This window comes from Cryptomeria japonica, chromosome 5, assembly GCF_030272615.1.
Source record: "Cryptomeria japonica chromosome 5, Sugi_1.0, whole genome shotgun sequence".
Taxonomy (NCBI): Eukaryota; Viridiplantae; Streptophyta; class Pinopsida; order Cupressales; family Cupressaceae; genus Cryptomeria; species Cryptomeria japonica.
In genome coordinates this window covers 799,495,163-799,516,913 of record NC_081409.1, presented here as the reverse complement: position 1 = coordinate 799,516,913, position 21,751 = coordinate 799,495,163, and the positions used below count along the sequence as shown (strand labels likewise).

At 38.1% G+C, this 21,751-nt stretch overlaps 1 protein-coding gene across 1 annotated transcript in view; it reads right to left on the bottom strand.

The window, feature by feature from the left end:
* Positions 1-2,756: 2,756 nt before the first annotated feature.
* LOC131075587 (putative F-box protein At5g39460) overlaps positions 2,757-21,751 on the bottom strand; it is a 170,531-nt gene continuing 151,536 nt past the window's right edge. The window contains exon 8 of the mRNA XM_058012439.2: positions 2,757-3,247. Within this exon, the coding sequence (XP_057868422.1) occupies positions 3,076-3,247 (172 nt within the window). The 3' untranslated portion in view covers positions 2,757-3,075. The remainder of the gene's footprint in view (positions 3,248-21,751) is intronic.

The following is a 21,751-nucleotide window of genomic DNA, read 5'->3' as shown; positions in this document are numbered from 1 at the left end:
TCCATGATTTGTTGTCATTGCTCCCCTCTAGCTATGGTGTCGTTGAGTTAAGCTTGGCTTCTGGTTATCTCCCTTAATAGTGCCATGACTTCTCTTGTAGGATCCTGTGGTTCCCCCATTCTGTCAGCCAAACAGTACCTCCTTCTAGTGTACACTTGCATCCACTAACTGACAGGCTGACAAGATCACCAGCTCTAATACCACTGTAATGTTCCTTTGCTAATGTACGGCAAGATTGTGAATGTAAGGGGTGTGACTGAACGGTGAGGGTGAGGGTGTATGGTGGAGGTGAAGTGGCAGGTGAGGGTGTACGGTGGGGATGTATGGTGATGATGTACGGTGGGGTGAGGTGAGAGGTGTACCGTGGGAAGGTACGGTGGGGTGAGGTGTACAGTGGGGTGAGATGTACGATGGGAAGGTAATGGTGGGGGTGTACGGTGGGTTTCAGCGGGTGTGCGGTGAAGGGTTTGATCTTCCGTAAGTAATAAATTCTGAATATTAGGAATCCCTTATGCATGTATCTCAGATTAAGAGATATGCAACTAGAGAAAGTAAACAATGATGAGATTCAAGATTTGCCAGATCCGGAACAAGTACAAAGAACAGAATAGGATGAGGGGTGAATCTCACCGAAACTGCAAATACCAAATAGGGAGGGTCTTTCACCTCCGAAATGGCGGATAATAGAACCCCAACAAGAATTCGCACAATAGAGAAAAATACCAAAATTCGCATACCAACACAAATGACAGTCTCGGCCATAAATATGGGCTCCGTGAACTTTTCCGAAGGGTTACAAACAGGCCGACACGACCAAACTAAGACTTGACTAATCTAATTAAATAAAGGGCCCGAAAGATGTGTTATTAAATTTGGGCCTTACAATAAAGTATTTAAATTTATTATTTAATTATATCGGGGACATCACATTATCATTTTGACACAAATAGTGTAATTTTTGACCAGTTCAAAAATGGGGCTAACAAGCCAATATAATGGACAATCTCTCAAACTTTGACATCAACAACCTTTGTCATCAATGACAATATTTCCAACAATCTCACCCTAACATCAATGACCATATTTCCAACAATTTCCTTTCTTGAACAAAACACACTTTGACATCAATGACAACATTTCCAACATTAATTGCTTCTCTTATTACTTGAATATTTTGAGATTCTTTGCCTATAATTTCTCATTGAATAGATTGAACATTAGGAAACTCAAAATATCCTTTTGTTGATGCTTGATTAATAATTTCCACACCATCATCTAGAGTAGCTTTCTAGAATTTAGTCATTTTGATATAAGTGTTAAGAATAGAATATAGAAGGTAGCCTTAAGAAGATTAACAAGATCTAGTTCTAACAACCAACTTAAAGTATAAGGATCAACCAACAATCTCACAAGAGTTTTTGCCCATAGAACAAAAGTTCTCAACATTTTGTATCACACTATGCATCAACAACTTCTATAAGATAATGGGAAAATAATGGAGGCAAATGGTCAAATAGTACTTCTTCTTATATTATTGAAACAGATAAGAGAGAAGAGCATATGATTTCTTAGACACACTAAGGCTAAGGATGTCAAACAACACATTTGAGACTTTTTTTTATAGATCCTAAATGACTTATTTATTTGGTGACTCTAAATCTTAGTTAGACTATCGGATAAATTGCTAAATGTGAGTGGAGGAATATCATACCAAAATGGTTGGCATGTTTGTCCATCAATTATTAAACTTTATTTTAATCAATCACTATAGACGTGATATTCATCATTAATACTGAAGGATAAAGATCCAAGAACGTTGAAGTTCTATGAAAACAGTAGTGGAGGCTGATGGTTGAATGGCTAAAACTTCTTATATTACTATTTATTTGGTGACTCTAAATCTTAGTTAGACTATCAGATAAATTGCTAAATGTGAGTGGAGGAATATCATACCGAAATGGTTGGCATGTTTGTCCATCAAATATTAAACTTTATTTTAATCAATCACTATAGACGTGATATTCATCATTAATACTGAAGGATAAAGATCCAAGAACGTTGAAGTTCTATGAAAACAGTAGTGGAGGCTAATGGTTGAATGGCTAAAACTTCTTATATTACTAAAACAAACAATACATGCTTTCATTACAAACTTATAAGCAATTTTCTGATTTTCAAGTTCACTTAAAGTGCAAGAGAAGACTCCTTTGAGACGTTCTTTATAGATCATAAATGACCTATTAATCTGTTGACTCTGAATATTCCTTAGACTACTGGGTAAGCTAGGTAAATGTGAGTGGTGGAATATTGTACCAAAATGGCTGACTTTGTGTATCCATCACATGTTAAAAATTTATTTTAATCAATCACTATAGACAATCTAAGGATTAAGATTCTAAAACGTTAGGTGGAAAACATATTAAAAGACACTAATTGAAAATGTTTTTTTCCAAATGAAGAGAAATATCTAGAACAATGAAATATGGAAACAAGATTGCACCATGTAAACTCAGAGGATTCTTGAGGGATAATATCTACAAACCTACAAACCAACAGAGATACAATAGTTGTCAATATAAAATATGAAATGAAGCACCAGCTGATAATTGTGGCCATTCATGTGGTTTAAAACTCATGCCTACTATAATATTAGTTTTGCAAACACTCAGTTCCGAATTGATGAAATTAAACAAAGATCTAAAATCGAAAAATTCATACCACATACACTTCCGAATTGATGAAACTAAACAAAGATCTAAAATCGAAAAATTCATACCACATACACTGGATAGTACACAAAATCTTTGTAACCTGAAATTGACAACTATGGCTTGCGAGAGCTTGAGCAATTCCTTTGAATAAGAAAGTACCATACCCATCAATCCACTGTGAAAATAGAGGAAACAATGTATTTATACCAGCAGAAACTGTACAAAAAAACAGGAACTTGGGCATTTCTATTTTTGAAACACTTTTATATCTCTTTGGAAAAGTGAAAGACCACTGCACATAAGCTATGCTTCAGAAAGCATTAAGCATTTAGCAACAGCCTTATGGAACCTTAGAAAAGTAATTTCATTTCAACTCAGAAGACAGTGATTCCAGATGCAACCTCTGAAAACTGATCACAAAGTTCACATCCTCCCAAAGAAAGGCCATGTTGCCATTGCAGTGCACAAGCAGTTGACCAGGCACCCATTTAGGATTGTGAAATCCGCGGCCTGCAATTCTTCCATAACCTCTATACCTGTAAATAATACACATAATGTGTTAAATTGATAATTCAAAATCTCTTCCAGCTTCTTACAGTAATTAAAATGTTACCATAGAGTAAAGTTACTGGGATAACAAAGGTGTTTATTTTCCATATTCGGAAGTTATCATTCAAACATAACTGAGTTTGTTCCCTGCTTGGAAGATGATACATCACTTTGCCTCTAAACTCACAGGAGCTAAAAAATTTAGAGCAAGGGTTCTCTGTGCAATGTACTTCTGAAAGGTGATGGCAATTGTAATTTTAAATAGACCAGATTCTTCAACTGAATCAAAATCAGCTCTAGTCTTCGGTAGGATTAGAGAACCTTTTCAAATTATCTTCTATATTTGGCTTCTAGGGATAAAGTGAATTGAACCTACACAGCAATAATATTCTAATGCATTGCAATTTACTTCCCACTTATCTTTTCCATTTCCAAAGGTAATAAAATATAAAAACATAAAGGACTATAGGAAAAAACTCTTAGAAAAGTGACTGATTATTCCAGCCTGTCTTGACAAAAAAACCAGATTCAGCAAAGATCTGTATTGGTTTACCTCTGAACCATAAATATCATCTAGGAGAACTGAACTAGAGACAGTAAAATCGAATTTAACCTTGGATTTTGAGATCCTACCAAGTTACCACCAGATAGAACTTATCACCTCAGTCACCACTTGAGTCATCATTGAGCTATTGCAGAGTGTTTTTAGTGTTGTATTGTCACGTTTTGTAAATACACATCATCCTAAAAAATGTGTTTTCGTAATTAATGATTATATGAGATGTCATGAACTTTGACCTATGTTTTGATTATTCAGGGGTATGGTAAGGTTCATGCAGACAACTAGCATCAACCATTGTACCTATCAGGTTGTTCCCCACCCATTATTTTTGGGTTGACATATTTGAACAAAATGGATGACAAATTTCACTATAATTGTTTGTCAAGTTTGTGTTAGTGCCAAGAGATACTATTGCCTACAAAAGGCAAGCACCCAAAGAAGGCATTCAATGCCAAAAGCAAAACACCAAAGAACAAACCGCAAAAGGAAAAAGACGAACTGAATCAAAATGTTCTGCCATGATATGCCACAAAGTACATACCACTAAGCAAGAGACACTTGGTAGATTGTACGAGATAACTATCAATTGCATCAATGGCATGTCACATCGAATGCAAACAAGTGGTGTGTTTGGGGCTGATTATGAAACTTTTGCCCTGTATACATGTAAAAGGCCTCATCAGATGGGACTCGGTCAGTAATTGATAGAATGATGCTGGTTTGAGTCACAGAGCTTTTATATAAGTTTTGGATCAGAGAACTAATAAAAATTTAGTTCATTATGTTCATGGCCATATGTTGCCTTATATGCATACACTTGGCAGGTTTGGGAATGATCATGTGATGACCACCCTATATAGAATGGTCTCTTTAGAAAGGGGAATGGATTAGTCATTGCTAGGGGAATACAAATGGTTAGAGTCCAGAGTAACCTGTGAATCACTGATATCATTACAAATTCAGTTCATTATGTTCACAGGTTTATCATCCATTAATGGAGTTTTCTTGTTAATTTCTTTATGCAATACTTATTTTCAAGAATGTATTTTAGTTACTGTAGGATGCTACCATAATGTGTGTGTTTCTTCCAAGTAGCAAACTAGGCTCTGGTGTTTTGCTTGAGTAAATAGTGTCAAACATCATTTTACTTGAAAATTACTACCCAATACACAAAGAATGACCAATGTTTTGGTATTGCTAGGACTTTTCTCTCATATATAGGGGAAGTGTGCTACTATCTAATGGAAGATCACTCAAGAAAACTTGGAAGAGTGATTTATTAAGGTTGGACTTGATCATTCAAAAGGAGCACAAAATCCCCAAGCTGGCTACATTAAAATGTTTGACTGCTTGTATAAAGAATTTTTCATAGATTTTCCACTAAACCAATATGAGAAGTTGGATAAATATGTGGCTAGAAAAGGAAGTTAATTTAGCACTCTCTTGAATCAACACAGGAAAAAATATACTAAGTTGATGGACTTGCACAGTAGGTACTGTTATCACAAAAGCTTGCACCCTTGCTAAGCTATCAACTTAGCAACCTTGTGAAACATGGAAACAACCCCAAAGTGTGGGACCTTGCGCAAGGGGGTTCAATCTCTGGAGAAGGCCAGCTTCCTTCTCAGTCCAGGTGCAGGTGTTGAACCAGCTCAACACTTCAAAACTAACTCCTAGGCCTATCCTAACAAATTGCAGGGGTAAAGGGAAGAGAGAAATGCTTAAAACAAAAGAAGGTGATAGACCATGAAGAGATTGTTTCTCTCCCTACCCGAAATGACACAAAGAATTAACTGAAACACCCAGGAGATGCACAAACTTCAGTTGTATGAGTGACCCCAATGCATGTATGAAGGTTAGAATCCACTGAATGCCAAGAGGGGAGAAGGTTTCCCACAAGTCACACTCAAAAATAAATTTAACACAGCATATATGAGAGAAGAACCACAAAACATACACCTATGATGAAGGTAAGGAAACATACACAACATATATAAGTTGAAAGAAGGCAAGAATGGTGATTTCAATTAATTATAAGGCCAATGGTCAAACTTACAGTTGCATAAATGCAAGCTAAATACAAGAGAAGTGGAAGAGCATGGAATAGCTCAAGCCAACAAGGAGAGAACCCTTTACAATGAGGCTTAGCAGCCTTTATATAGAAAAATGGTTACAAGAGTGAGCATGACCCTTGTATCTCAGTCTGGGAGTGCAGGGAAGTGTATGCACTTGACTTCTGTACATGCAAGCAACCTAGCCATACCCACAAAAGGCAACCCTGAGAAGGGTGGATTGACTGCCCTTCCAGAGTTAGAGTATGCAGACATGACATAAGTCACTACAACAAACATGGCCCCGTACCTCTCTTGATGGAAATCCTATCAAAAACATTAAATGCACCCCTGTGGCTCCACAAAAGAAGGTGCATAAGTCACAAAAGTTGTCGGAGCATTTAAAGCTTTGAGTGTTGATTACACCATCCAAAAGTGTCGCCAATCGGAAGGAAGTTCGGGGACTTCGAAAGGAAGTCGGAACCTCGGGGTTTCAGGGTCTCGGGAAGGAGAAAAGAGAGCAAGAGGGAACTTCGGAACTGTGAGATTTTGCCAAGATCAAGAGGCAATGGAAAACACAAATAAGAGAGACAAAATAGATGATACGAATAAACTGTATTCTATCAAGATGCAGAATATGATCAACTGAATCATTACAAGATGTTCAATGATTGCCCGTACAAACAATGTAGATGAGTCTGCTCATATAGGCAAGGCTATATGGATATGTGAGCACACAAACATGACATGTGGCTCAATAAGAAACAAGGGTAGGTAGGAAATAGGTGTGGGTAGGTAGGAGAAATAATATAATATTCCACATGAGGTGGAATATAACAAGAAGATAAGATCAACACCATAAAAGGTGGAAATTCTCCTACACTCACTATCCCAATGTTGGCATAAACACCCAAGTGTCTCATACCCAAACTACTATGAAATGCATGTTCCTAAGTAAACTTAAGTAAAGTGTAATAATATCCATGATGAATAATTATTTACACCAACACCCCCCCTTAAGTGCAACTTAGGGGAATGCACTTAAGTCTACAATGCAACTAAGCAATGCAAGATGGGTCTCGGCTACGAGGCCATGTTAGGTATCCATGTACAAATGCAAATGCAATCTCCCATAAAGCGAGGAAAGAGAGAAAAACCCAATGGGAAAAAACCCTCCTCCAAAAGAGAGATGAAGAAAGAACACAATGCTCTCAATGATGAATGAGAAGAACAAAACTGTGTCCCCCCCATAAGAGAGAAGAAGAGACCATGACGCCCCCTCAATGTCGAATCTCCTACAAAGATGGTCCAATGATGATGACCAAAATACCTCCCCATAAGGAAGAAAGAGAGCCTATGCTGCACTAAAAATGTCAAAGTGTGACAAAACCAGGTACCAAGTCGATGACGATGAATCACTCGCTGCAACAAAAAGAAAATCAGGCATGGAGACAACCTACTGTGCGCATTATCTGGATACTCAGAAATAGCAAAAATACTGGTACAATCCAAGTCTCACGGGAGCCATGCACAAATGTGTACAATCTAAGTCTCAACTGGAGCCATGCACCAAGTCTCACAAGATATTCCTAAGCTATGTGTACAAGAGGATTACATCAAATATGTCAACAATGACAAGATACAAAGAGGTGTGGCACTTTATGATAGTACGAGTACAACATTGCTCATGCAAGAGCATACAACATGATAGTGCAAATCTGGAAACATGAAGATGATGCCACCAAGAAGCCCTGTAGAATACTGCAGAAAAAGACGCCTCCGATTGGGATGTGGCCAAGAGATATAAAGGGGCAAATCAACCCCCCCCCCCCCCCCTTGACTGCCGGTTGGAAGCACTACAAGACAGGGGTGAAGTGACATGAAAAAAAGTGTTCCCAATTTGACTTATTAAATGATGTTTGTGTTTTAAAAGATTTTTAAAAATCTAGATAAAACAATTTATTATGCCCCCTAAACAAAACTTTATTAAAAAAATAAACAAAAAATTCAAAAAGGCGATAGTCATTTTTTTTTTTTTTAAAAAGATTGAAAAAAAAACTTTAATAAAAATTTATTAAAGACAAAAAAAAGCTTCATAAAAAAAGTTTATTTTTTTTATTATTAAAAAAAAACTTATTTAAAAAAAAATAAGAAAAAAGTTTTTTTAATTATTATTAAAAAAACATTTTTAAAAAAATAAATTTTTTTTTAAAAAACGAAAAAAAAGACCCCTTACAGGGTTAGCCTACCCGCAGGTAGCCTGCAGTACACGCAAGGACCACCTGCGAGACCCGCAAGTACCCTGCGAGGTTGCAGGTGGCCTGCGGGTAGGCACAGGTACACCTGCAGGCCACAGGTAGCCTGCGGTACCCGCAAGTACACCTGTGGGCCAATAAGGACCCCCCCTTTAAAAAATTTTCCCGATTTCTTAAAAAAATCGAAAAACAATAAATGCCCCCCTCCCAAATTTAATAAAATTTAATTTTTTTTATTTTTTATTTTCCGAAAAAATTAAAAAAATAAAAAATTCAGACTTGTACCTGCAAGTTCATATGGCGGGCTAGGAGGGGAGATTTTTTCAACTCGGGGTAACGGAGGCCGATTTCAACAAACTGATAGTCGATCTTGGGGTTTTTGGGCCTTCTGAGCGCAATGGCGATGACGAATTTAACCAAAAACACTCTTAAATTGCAGATCGGTGTCGGGACAAGTCACCACCCTCCACCTTCAAACGGCTCTAGATTTGGCCTCGGATGTCGGATTTGGACGAAATAAAAGGCGATTCTTAATTGCTCGAACCTCCTCAATCCAATGGTGACCTCAAATCTTACCCAACAAGCTCCAATAATAACCTGGAATAGAAAGCTCCAAAATGCAAACCCCAATTTTCTCTCAATTGGCAAACCAATGGCACTCTAATGGCTCTGATACCATGTGAGATTTTGCCAAGATCAAGAGGCAATGGAAAGCACAAATAAGAGAGACAAAATAGATGATAGGACTAAACTCTATTCTATCAAGATGCAAACTATGATCAATTGGATCATTACAAGATGTTCAATGATTGCCCGTACAAACAATGTAGATGAGTCTGCTTATATAGGCAAGGCTATATGGATATGTGAGCACACAAACATGACATGTGGCTCAATAAGAAACAAGGGTAGGTAGGAAATAGGTGTGGGTAGGTAGGAGAAATAATATAATATTCCACATGAGGTGGAATGTAACAACAAGATAAGATCAACACCATAAGAGGTGGAAATTCTCCTACACACACTATCCCAATGTTGGCACAAACACCCAAGTGTCTCATACCCAAACTACTATGAAATGCATGTTCCTAAGTAAACTTAAGTAAAGTGTAATAATATCCATGATGAATAATTATTTACACCAACAGGAACCTCAGGGTTCCGGAGAACTAAAAAAAGGGCTAAGGAAGGAACTTCGAAACCTCCGGGTTCCGGAATTCCGGGAAGGAAGAAGGGAAGCAAAGTAAGAGAACTTCGGAACCTCGGGGTTCCAGAGTTCCGGAGAAAAGAAGGAAGAAAGGCTAGGAGGGAACTTTGGAACCTCGGGGTTCTGGAGAAGGCAACGGAAAGGAACTTCGGAACCTCGAGGTTCCGGAGTTCCGGAGAAAAGAAGGAAGAAAGGCTAGGAGGGAACTTCAGAACCTTGGGGTCTCGGGGTTCTGGAGAAGGCAAGGGAAAGGAACTTCAAAACCTCAGGGTTCCGGAGTTCCGGGAAAGGGAAGAAGAAGAGAAAGGAACTTCGGAACCTCGGGGTTCCGGAGTTCCAGGGAACTAAAGAGGAGGGGACGGGAAAAGAAAGGAGAGGCAACAAAGGGAAGGAACTTTGGAACCTGAGGGTTCCAGAGTTCCGGAGAAAGAAGAAAACGAAGAGGGAACTCCGAAACCTCGAGGTTCCAGAGTTCCGGAGAAGGAAAAGCAAGAGAAGGCAAAGTGGAGGAACTTCGGAACCTCGGAGTTCCGGAGTTCCGGGGAAGGAGAACAGGGAAGGCAAAGGGAAAGAACCTCAGAACCTCAGGGTTCCAGGGAAGGAAGAAAAGGCCAAGGGAGGAACTTCCTCCGGACAAGGCAACACTTCACACTTCATGATTCTTCTGCTTTCTCCTTGATCAACTAGGGCAGCGCTAGTCCATGGAACATATCTCTGATCGGTTCAAACTGATGGACCAAGGATGTCATAAAATGACAACAAGTACCTTCCAACATTTGTTTATTGCAGTTCAAAGTCTCAACATACGTTTTTCTTGTGGCAGGGAAATCCAAGTTCTAAGCAGCAAGAGTGGAGTATTTCATCACCCAAAAACCATTCCTATTCAAGAAGTTGATGATCAACTATGGAATTGAAAACATTTCAATAGTGGTGTTAAAGTTTGGATCAGATTTGATACATAAGCAGTTATTTTTTTCTTACTAACTTATATGTCAATGAACTCTTGAATGCAGGTTGCTGCACATATGAAGGGAATACAACTTAATGCATAATTTGTATGAGAGTCTGCTATATGAGGCAGATCAATATCTGGCTTGCACTTATGATTACTGTACTTACCTTATTAAACTCGAACTGCACCATATTATATACCTTACGATATAGGCATGCCAATGGACAGACATACCTCTACGTACTTGGAGACATGTCAATGAATAGACATCACATGCCTCTTCATTGCAATGTCTCTATACCTAAGGTTTGTGCAAAGCAACGATATCTTAATCGTTATTTATTCGAGTTAACATACAACCACGATTTCTCTTATCGTTTAGTATTTAACGGTTCTTTAAATCATTAATCATTATTGTTACGTGCAATAATGATTTCAATAATCGTTTTGAAGAAGATAGTCTTAAGTCGATATGCACGATGTTAAATATATATCGGATTTCTTTATAAGAAAAGTTGATTCATATTGATCAAATGAAATGATCAATATAATCGACACTTATGAATATGGTGCTCATTTTCTGATTTCTATAAACAATAATATATATTCGTTATGTATATATATAGATATTCATATATATAATAATAATGACTTATTATTATTACATATATTAATATATATATATATATATATTCATTCATGTCAACGATAATATGCATTACTTATACATATGAGACTTCTCCGATCGAAGCTATAAAACATCAACAAGTGGGATATACTTTGGGCTGCAAGATGACATGAAGATAAGGGAAAAGATGTCTGACAAAGTAGACTGAGCAGCAAAACAAAGGATTGGGAAGAGAGCACCAAGATTGGTTGCACAAAATATAAGTAAATGAAATGTCGAGTGCAGACTGAGGACTAAAACAATGGATAGGGACAACAGCACCAACATAGATGTGCTGAAGATCAACAGATGAAATGTCAAGTAGACGTGGAAATACACATAGGCACAAGAATCAGCACTAAAGGATGCTGAATGAAATCAAGAATCACTAGGAAGTGTCGAGAGACCACAATTGAGGGGGATGCAAGTAAGAAGGCTCTAATTGAAGGCCAAGGAAACAGGGAGGATCCTAAGTCAGCACAAAGGAATTCCACTATGGCATGGAGGAACACTAATGAAAACATAGAAGAGTGATTTCATAAGGTTTTGTTGGATTGTTCAAGAGAAGTGCAGGGTCACAAGTGTAGGTTTTGACAACATGTTATGAATGTATGAAGAATTTTCATAGTCCAATAAAACTGTGTGAGTGATGGCAAATTGTAATGTCCCCTTCCTAACTAGTTGAGTCAGTGGACCTTTAGCCTATTCCAATGGTTCCCATAGGCTATTGAGTTAAGGTTAGGGAACCTTGGAGGCAGTTCATCCAGCAGTCTGACAATAATTGATGGTTAGTTGAGCTCCTATCGGAATTATGAGTGGAATACCTTTTTCTGAAATGATTTTGGGTTAGTCTTCTAATACTTACTATTTTTAGTAAGTTTTGAGCACTGATTGGGCCAATTGGTAGGGTCACTATTTTTAGTATTGTCAATGGGTTCAATTTTGATGACTATCTCAGTATTTTATATAGTCCAAGGGTTTAAATTAAATAATGATAAGTTATTAATAAATAAAGTAAAATTAAAGATTTAACATATGTTGGTTGAAAATTTTGTACACCTGGGAAGATGTGCAAAATTGTGGTTTCAGCCACAGTGTGTGAGTATAAAACTCTCCTAATTTAGGGAAGGCTCCCCCTCTACTACTACTAAGACTAATCTAATTTGGGTGGGATAACATCTTATTCTCTTCTTCCAGAACAAACGATATTCTCTCTCATTTCAGAAAAGAAGTTACAACAACAACGGTAAATACAGAAATGAAACTTTATGTAGGATTTTTAGAACATAAAGGAAAGGAAAGTTTCCATGAAAGCACAAAGACTTCCGTCACTTTCCCAAGACAGGAATATAGAAATGAAAGCACAAAGTCTTTAACACTTCTACTGTCCTATCAACCTTCTCAAAATGATAACAGTGTACAACACACAACAACTCAAAGTCTGTCTATATGATGCACTTCACCTTACATGCACAAGTTTTAAAAAAATAAAAGCAGCACCACAAAGTCTACAAGTTATCTCCTTACTTGAGCTTTGTACACTAGCTTCAAACGTGATAAGCAACTCAAAGCCTGTAGGACCAAGTCTGAAACCTAACCTATAATTCTAAATACAATTAGCAACTCAGAGTCTGCAAGATTGAATTTAAATCCCTCTTGAACAATAGAGCAAAAATCACAATCAACTCCAAAAAATGTCGTCACATAACAACTTGAACTGGCACAAAGTCTCAACACAACTTGCCTCTTTTATTGAAAGCAATTTGATTTACATCTAAGCTCAAAGTCTTAGAGTGCACATACAAACTAGCAGAATTTTGTTGCATTGCCAAAAGATTATCATTACAAAGAGAACCCTCGTCTCTATATAGGAGAGGGGCTGAGAGCAAAATGTGGGAGAAACCTAACCAATTGAGACTTATTCCACAACTAACTAACTATGACTTATTCAACATTGTAGGTCCTATTGCATTTTGACTTGCAATGTGATTACATGTAATTACAAGTTACAAGGATGCAAGTAATATGATCTCCTGCAATTACAATTTCTGACATTACATGTAATTTGTCAAAATGAAATTACAAATGCATAATTGAAACTAAGTGTCTAGAGACACGACTCTATTTACATCATCCTTTGTTTGATCTTCATGCTATTATAAGACACTCTGTGATTGAAGTACTCGGATTTGTGAATGGCATCTTGAACTGGAACAAGAACTTGCACCCTTGATAGTCTTTGTGTCCTTGGCTAGCGAACTTCAACCTTATCACATGCTTGGGGTAGTACCATTTCTTCGGGAGGGAAATCCTTCTCTTCGTTGTGTTCCTTCTCCATGCTTGATTCACTTTGTCACTGGATGTCTTCTATTTATAGATGACTTCATGGGGATTATTGACCCTTGGGCTGCCCCATGAATTACTGTTGTATATCTTCTTCTTTTGTTCACTGATGAAGAACCCATAACACCTTATTCAAGATGAAATTGTTATAAAACAATGCCCATGCCTTGATTTGTTGGTTTGATAGATCATGTGTGCAAACAAGACTAACAAAGGAAGGCATAAATTGATGCAAAAATGGACTCATAAGTGAATTTCGGGTTTTGAGGACTACATTACATGTGTGGAAAAACAAGAGCATTGCCTTGCAATTGTGGAGAATGAACATGCAACTTCATATGTGTAATGGGAAAATACAAGTTTGCACTTGTAATTGGATCCTAGAGACTCATTTTTAAGTGTTTTCGAGTGCATTTTGGACCTATTTTGGATCTTGGGAGGTGGAATGCGAGTGCAATGTAGGGAAAAACTTTTACACTTCTGCTTGTAATCGGGTCTTGAAGACCCGATTGCAAATATGCATTTTGATTGGATATAAGCTTGCAATCTTGTGGGAAAGCCTTCATAATTTGTCTTTGAAATCAAAACTTGGGGATTTGATAGCAAGCAAGCAAGTCTCGAATGTTTGGGATGTACAAAATGGGGAAGAGATGCTGAACTTCCACTTGCAATCGGGTCTTGAAGACCCGAATGCAAGTAAACCTTTTTACATTATTGATAGTAACTTGCAATCGGGTCTTAGAACCCCGATTGCAAGTGAGCATGGAGATTGCAAACTTCGAATGCAATGATAAACCTCTGCTTGCAGTTGGGTCTCCAAGACTCGATTGCAAGTAAGAATTGCTTGCTAATGGGTGAGCGAAAATTGATAGCTTGCCTTTGAAATCGGATCATAAGGATCCGATTACAAGTTGTATTTGGAACTGCAAAGGGGAAATATGAACCTACAACCACCTTTTAGAAATCCGAAAGGCCTCTTATAATGCATACTATAGACACTTTTTACTTGGAATTGAGTCTCTACAACCCGATTGCAAGTAAACACTTGCAATACTTGACATTGACAAAAACACAACACCAAAGAGACTTTAGTTGTAATGATGCTCTAGAGACCCGACTTTGCAAGTAACTTGACAATTAAAACAATGAACTTGTAATCGGGTCTCAAAGGCCCAATTACAAGTGAGTGCATTTACTTGTAATGTCATCCAAAAGTTCCTACCACTTGCAGTGAGGTCAAAAAGTTCCTACTTGCAGTGACTTTACTTACAATGACAACAAAAAGTTCCTACTTGCAGTGACTAACCTAAAACCCGAAATTGCACAAAAAGCTAGGAAAATGAAACCCAAAACTAACCAAAACTTGGAATAAGAAGGCAAAAACATCTATGCATGATTAGATGCTAACCAATATGAGTTTTTTACCTCGTAAAACACATCTTAGAGAAACAAGACTGCCTAATTTCGGAAAGTTCAAAAATGAGGACAACTTTATCATTAATAACTTATTTTAGATATATGGGCCCTTTATATTTAATGGGACATTGGAGAATTAAAAGAGATGACTTTTAGTTAATAAAGTGTGCTTGGGAAAGAGGTTCGAACCTCTGGGAAAGTATAAAAAAGCATTTTGGGAATTCATTTGGACATACTAAGTTTTGATATTGGATGTTCTTATTCCCTCTGGGGAAGATCGCTTTCTTAGTTTGTAAGGATGGAAACCCTTGCATGCAACATTTTCTACGTAGTTGAAAGACACTATTTGGAGAATTTCTTGGTGTTTTCATATAGGAGACACAGTTGTGCTTATTGCTTATTCTCCTTCCTCCAAGCATCCTCCACTTGGGCGTCTAGAGTTTTGAGGAGATTACACTTGTTGTTTTGGGGTGTTTTGGACCTACACTTCCTTACATGTAGCCTTTGGACTAGATTGTGAGGGTTGGTGTTCACATTGGTGTGATATTTTGGTGATTTTGGTGAGCAACTCAAGCAAAACCAATGTTGCATTTTTGGGTATGTTGGATTTAGATGTAGTGTATTTTTATAAATTGGGTTGCTATTATTTTTGAAAGAAATTGTATTTCCAGATCAGAAATAAAATCTGGAATTTTCAGCCATGTAATTTCCGAGTATTGAATTTAAAGTGTTGCAATATTTCCGATTTATCTACACTATATTTGTCATTTGAAAACATAGAAATACAATCAAAACACATTCCAAAACAATAAACGTCAAGCACAAACAGGGCTGCATATTGCAGTCGTATTAGAGCAATGTATCCTGCCATCTTGGAGGGTACAAAATGAAAAAATAATGATATGATCAGCTACCTTTACACACAAATATAACACACAAAAATAGGTCAAACACAAATTTGGTCGCAAAAGAAGAGAGAGCAATAGAAGAATAGAGAGCAACGGAAACACAAGCTACAAAAAATATGGGTGATAGGAATGCAAGAGATCCAGGAGAAGAGAGGTTCTTTAACTTGTTGGATGCACTGGTTAGAAGGCAACAAGCTACGGAACAAAGGGCACAACAACAAAATCAACGTTTGGAGTTGTTAACAGAAATGATGGCTCAACAAATCGGGATAAATATTGGTGTACAGAATGACAAAGACAATAATGGAGGCAATAATGGCCAAGGTGAGAACTAAATTCATGGTTGAGTTCCAAATCAACAAACTAGAACCATCCATTCAAGGCCTCTTATGCCTACTTTTCCAGCTAGAGTACTGTTGTGACCATTTCACACATCGCCCCATCAGGATGGGGGCACCCTCTTCTTTTTTCTGGCTTTGCTTTCTCTTAGCTAGGTTTTTCTCTGCTTGTTAGATGTTTTGAGTGAGTTAGTGGTTGCCTGGGTTGGGTAGGTTAGGGTTTCCTTCGCGGAGAGCTCACCTGGGGTTTCTTTCAAAGCTAAATTTGACCTAGGCTTGGGAAACTCATGTGTTGTCTACCTTGAACCCTAATGTTATCTTAGAAGGATCTTGGCTTTCAGGAGATGGAAAATGGATAGATTGTGCAAAGAAGTCAAAGGATTTAAGACATGATAGGTTAGGGTTGTTGGTTTTTGGGTCAAAGTCTTGTCTTCTGTTGAGTCGGAGTCAATTGAATAGAGTTGGTGACAAAGAGAAGATTCAAGGGGCGATTTAAGGCATGATGGATGGAAAAGGTAAGGAATTTGAACCTAATTATGAATTTCACTCCTGACCCTTTCAAAGGGTCCAAAGCGAAAATTCACCAAGGACCCAAGATTTGACCTAAGTCAAAGAGTTGTTGAGCGAATTGGCAAGGATATGGAAGAATATGCATCTAGGGATGAGTCTGGGGCAAAGTCAAGTCAATTTGAAGGGAAATTATGCCTAGAATAGGAGTTTCACTCCTGACCCTTCCAAAGGGTCCAGAGCGAATTCCTCTACTAGACACTCCACCTTGACCCAAACTATGAGCTAACCCATTCCTAGGCTTGCATGAAGGCAAAACACTTGTTTGAATTAAGAAATGTTAAAAAATGAAGTCAGGATTATAGCCTAAGGTGAATTTCGCTCCTGACCCTTCCAAAGGGTCCAGAGCGAAATTCATATAAGACCCTATTTTCTTCACAAAGTCTCCAAACGAAGGCCAAGTTGAGCTTGATCATGATGGAAGTAAGCCTAACAAAGTATGTCCAAGGCATGAGAAGAGGAAAAGAAGTGTGAAATCAACCCAAAATGTGAATTTCGCTCCTGACCCTTCCAAAGGGTCCAGAGCGAAATTCTCCCTAGACACTATTTTCTTCCTTGTTTAGGCCAATATCCTTGCTCCTTGGACATGGTGGGGGTAGATTGATATGTTCTTGCCTCAGGAAGTGTTTGAAAGCATTGAAAAATGAAGATTTTGACCTAAAACATGGATTTCGCTCCTCACCCTTCCAAACAGTCTAGAGCGAAATTCATATTTCCTCTATTTTGCTCTTTAACATGACCAAATTTGTAACTCCTAAGGCATGGTTTGAAAGACTTTGATGCATATTTGCCTTTGAAAGGAGGTTTGAGGTAATGAAATGGTGAAAATCAACCTAGAATGATAATTTCACCCCTTCCAAAGGGTCCAGAGCGAAATCCTCGATTTGACCTTCTTTTTGGCCTGAAGCACTAGGAGGACCTTGTTTTGAGCTAATTTGATGGTGGATTGCCTTGATTATGGTGAAAGAAAGGTGAATTTGATCAAATTTGAAGGTGGATATGGTAATGGAGTGTGAAATCAACCTAAATTAAGAATTTCGCTCAAGACCCTTCCAAAGGGTCCAGAGCAAAATTCCAAGAAAACACCCATTTCTTCCTTGTTTGGACAAAGATCTTAGTTCCTTGGGCGTATTTGGGAGTAAATCAACATGTTTTTGCCTTAGGAAGTGAATGAGGGCGAGAGGAATGAAGAATCAAGCCTAAAACTTGAATTTCAAACCTGACCCCTCCAAAGGGTCCAAAGCGAAATTCTTGCAAACACCTATTTTTCCCTTGGAGAGGGTCAAATCCTTGTTTTTTTATGGTGTGGATGGAAGTCAGATGATGTGTCCTTCCATTTTGAGGTGGATTGGAGTTAAAAAATGAAGAAATGAGCTCAAAACAAGAATTTCGCTCCTGACCCTTCCAAAGGGTCTAGAGCAAAATTCCCAAAATCTCCCTTTTCCTTCCATTTTGTGTCAAGCCAAGTGTACATGAGGGTGGAGTGAACTTGGAGAGACCCCTAGGCATGCATTTGAATGGCTTGTGGCCACCAGTGATCAAGATTTTGAGCTAGAACAAGGATTTCGCTCCTGACCCTTCCAAAGGGTCCAGAGCGAAATCCTAAATAGGTCCTGTCCCTGGCCAAGATTTTTAGCGAAATTCTCCTTTCAAGTCATTTTGAGGTCAAGTAAGTGTTGTCTTTGTGAGAGAGGGATCCAAAAAGGAGAGTAAAAGGAAAACAAGATGTGAAAAATGGAGCTAAGTAAGAGAAAACAAGCAAAGGATGAATTTTGCTCCTCACCCTTCAAAGGGTCAGGAGCAAAATTCCTCAAATCACCTATTTTCTCCTTGTGTGAAGCCAAAACATTGATTCCTATGGCGTGGTTAAAGGTGGAGTGATGTATTTTCACCTTGCAAGATGAATTGAAGTAAAAGAAATGAAGGACTAAAACTTGAATTTCGCTCTTGACCCTTCCAAAGGGTCCAGAGTGGAATTCTCAAAAATATCCTTTTTCTTCTAAATTTGTGTTAAGCCAAAAGTTGATGAAGGTGAATTAGACTTAAAGGTTGCTATAGGCATGCATTTGAATGGGTTATGAGTTCAAAAAGTGAAGATTTTGAGCTAAAGAATGAATTTCGCTCCTGACCCTTCCAAAGGGTCCAGAGCAAAATTCTCAAGATCACATAATTCACTCATAATGGAGGCTAAAAAATGAATCTCTAGGCTTTGGAAGAGCTAAGACTAGCATATACTTACCTTGGGGAGCAATTCGGAGTAAAAAGGTGATGCAATTTGGGCCTAGTCATAGAAATTGCTCCTGACTCTTCCAAAGGGTCCAGGGCGAAGTCCTTAGAAATCCCCATTTTCACCTTGGTTGAAGGCAAAGCTCATAATGGCAAGAACATTAGAAGTTAAGGATCAAGATGGTGGAATAAAATTAAAAAAAAATGGAGAATAGTGACAAACATTAAAGAAACATCAATATCTCCTAGGCTTGCCTATGCCTCTTCAAGAGATTCACAAGCAAAGTCGCATTCAAGACACATTTTCCCTCTCATAAATTGCTAATTAAACCTCATTTGGATAAATAATGCAAATCCGCCTTAATTAAACACTTGTCAAATGTGTTAAATTGATTTTTTAAGCCTTAAAATTCAAAAATTCACCCTTTGCCGCCCAATTATATTTTTTTTAAAGCCTTATTGCTAGGTCGGCCACCTTAAGGATGAATTTTTAATTTTATTTGATTATCTAAGAGGTTGACCTCTTGAGAAAATGAGGAAATCGCCATATAAAGGTAAGTAAGTTTGGCAAACATCATTCATTCATTTGTATTTCTTCCTAAGGCGAATTTGAGGAGCAGAAGTGGAAGAGCAGATTGCAGTAAGAGGGCGAATTTCTGATCCATAAAGGCTGGTTACGGACTGAATCTACAAGGGCAAACCTGAAGTGCAGATCAAAGACTTTTGAAACCCTTTGAATACCACTTGGAAGGAAGGCGAATCCAGCAGCAATCTCTATTTTTTATCCATCTTTTCAAGTTGATAATTAGAAATCGAAGGTAAGGTGTACAATCTGATTTTTTGACAAGGTATTGAAGATCTAATTCAGCTTTCTATTTTGAATTTTCTTAAAGTTAGGTCTTCAATATCTAGTTTAATTTCTAGGTGATGCCAACTTTAAAAATTCATAATTTTTAAGGTTTTATGATTTCAAATTTTAAGGAATCTCAAGTCACCTAGCTAAGGTTCTACACTTATACCTACCTTAAGCTTTTTTTTTGTAGGTAGCAAATGGCGACCCCCAAGGCAAGTGGATCCGCCACCCAGCAGGCTCTCATCAAAGAAGATCAAAAGAATGATGATATTGGAGACACCAACTTAGGGAACTTCAATGTGAAGAAGTTTCAAGAAGCACCCTACATCGGCAAGCCATCACCCATAGCCAAGAAGATAATTGAGAGTGGCATCATCAAGGCCGCAGGCTTCCCTCCCGCAGTTAGATGTCATGAGCTATTGATCGAATGTGTCAGGCACTATGATTCACATTCAAGGACAATCGTAGCCGAGGATGGAACTATCCTAGCCTATCTTTCAAAAGAAGGTATAAGTGAAGCTTTTCATCTCCCTGAGCCGAGAGATATGATCTACAAGAGCTTAGAAGGAGCTAGGTCTATCTACGAAGATGATCCTGATACCTGTCTGAACTTCATCAATAAGAATTGGTTACTCAAGAGTAGGCCTCGCTTGAACAAGATACCTAATACGCCACACATAATTGATTTCCAAGAGGAATTCAAAGACTTGATAACCATGCTCAATCGGGTTATAGGTTCTTCTTAGGCCTTCTTCTTTGACAAGTGGATGTTCTTCTTAATTCAAGTGATCGTCCAAGGAAAAGGAATGTTCAATTGGGCCAGAATTATTAGCAAAAACCTAGATGTGCAGTTGAGGAGGCTAGTCCCTACTAAATCATTCCACATTAGTTCATATGTTATATATTCTTTAGTTAGAAGTTTTGAGTATGCAGGGCTACCACATAGAGGAGTTGTTGGGAGAGGGACAGGAGAGATAAGAGCATGTGATTCTTATGCTCAACTGCATCATCCGCCTGAGAATTACTACAAACTAGTCAATGACACCTTCATAATGTATATCACTAGGGCGTTGCAAGGAGGGATTCACCAACGACTATCTCCAGAAGCACAAGAGTTCGTGAAGAAACATGGTGCATGGTTCATTCAATTTCCTAAATTCACCTACATTAGGGTCCATGGATGTCCTTCACCTCCTTATATGATGCCAAGGTATCCTACAGACAGAATAATATTACTTGAAGTGACTAGACAGTTGGCAGCTTGTGCTAAAGCATCAAGACATAAGCATGGAAATGGTATCCCCATACCTATTTCGTTGGGAAATTCAATTGAAGTGTGTCCTAATTCTCAAGCAGCCAAAGATGTAGAAAAGGAACTATCTCTGTATTCATTCACATCCTTTGCGTCGAGAGAGAATTTTGATCCCCATGGTCATATGGAAGAGACAGTTGGGAAGAAGTACAGACATGAGTTTCAGGTAGAGGACTTCTGGATGAATGTTCAAGATGATGTGGAGGTGAAAAGAAAGATGCATTCTAGATTACCCTTGGATCTTATCAGGAAATGTAAAGTTTATAGAGTAGCCGATCAAGCACAAGACAGTGGTAGTTATCTCCAATCATCCTATGAGATGGAAGATAAAGAAGTGAAGATAGATTGGAATGAGCAAGAAGTTGTAGACCTAAGAGCATTGATAGACCCGGTTTTGAATTGCACTCGCAGATGGGTGGATGTCCAACATCAAAAATTGAAGGAGCAGAACATAGCCATGACATTCAGCCTAGAAGCGAGAACAAAAGAAGGAGAAGCAAGCGTGAGTGAGAATACTTCTCATTCCAGGGGTCAAAGAGAAAGGAAGGACCTAAGAAGAGAGAACCATCCAAGAAGAAACAAAAAGTGAATCCTAATCGTCCATCGAGAACTTCTTCTAGGCATGAAAAGGGGATAAGTCAAGGAGAGGATCAAAGAGAGATAGTATATGAGGTTGATGAGTCTATGGAATCCACAGTGCAAAATGATAAACAAGGCAAAGGACGAACACCTCAGCACTCATCAAGCCAGTCTCTTCCTCTCCAAGTTGGTGCTAATGAGCAACAAGAAGAAAAGAATGATGATGAAGCAACATCTCCTTTTAGAGCCGAGAAA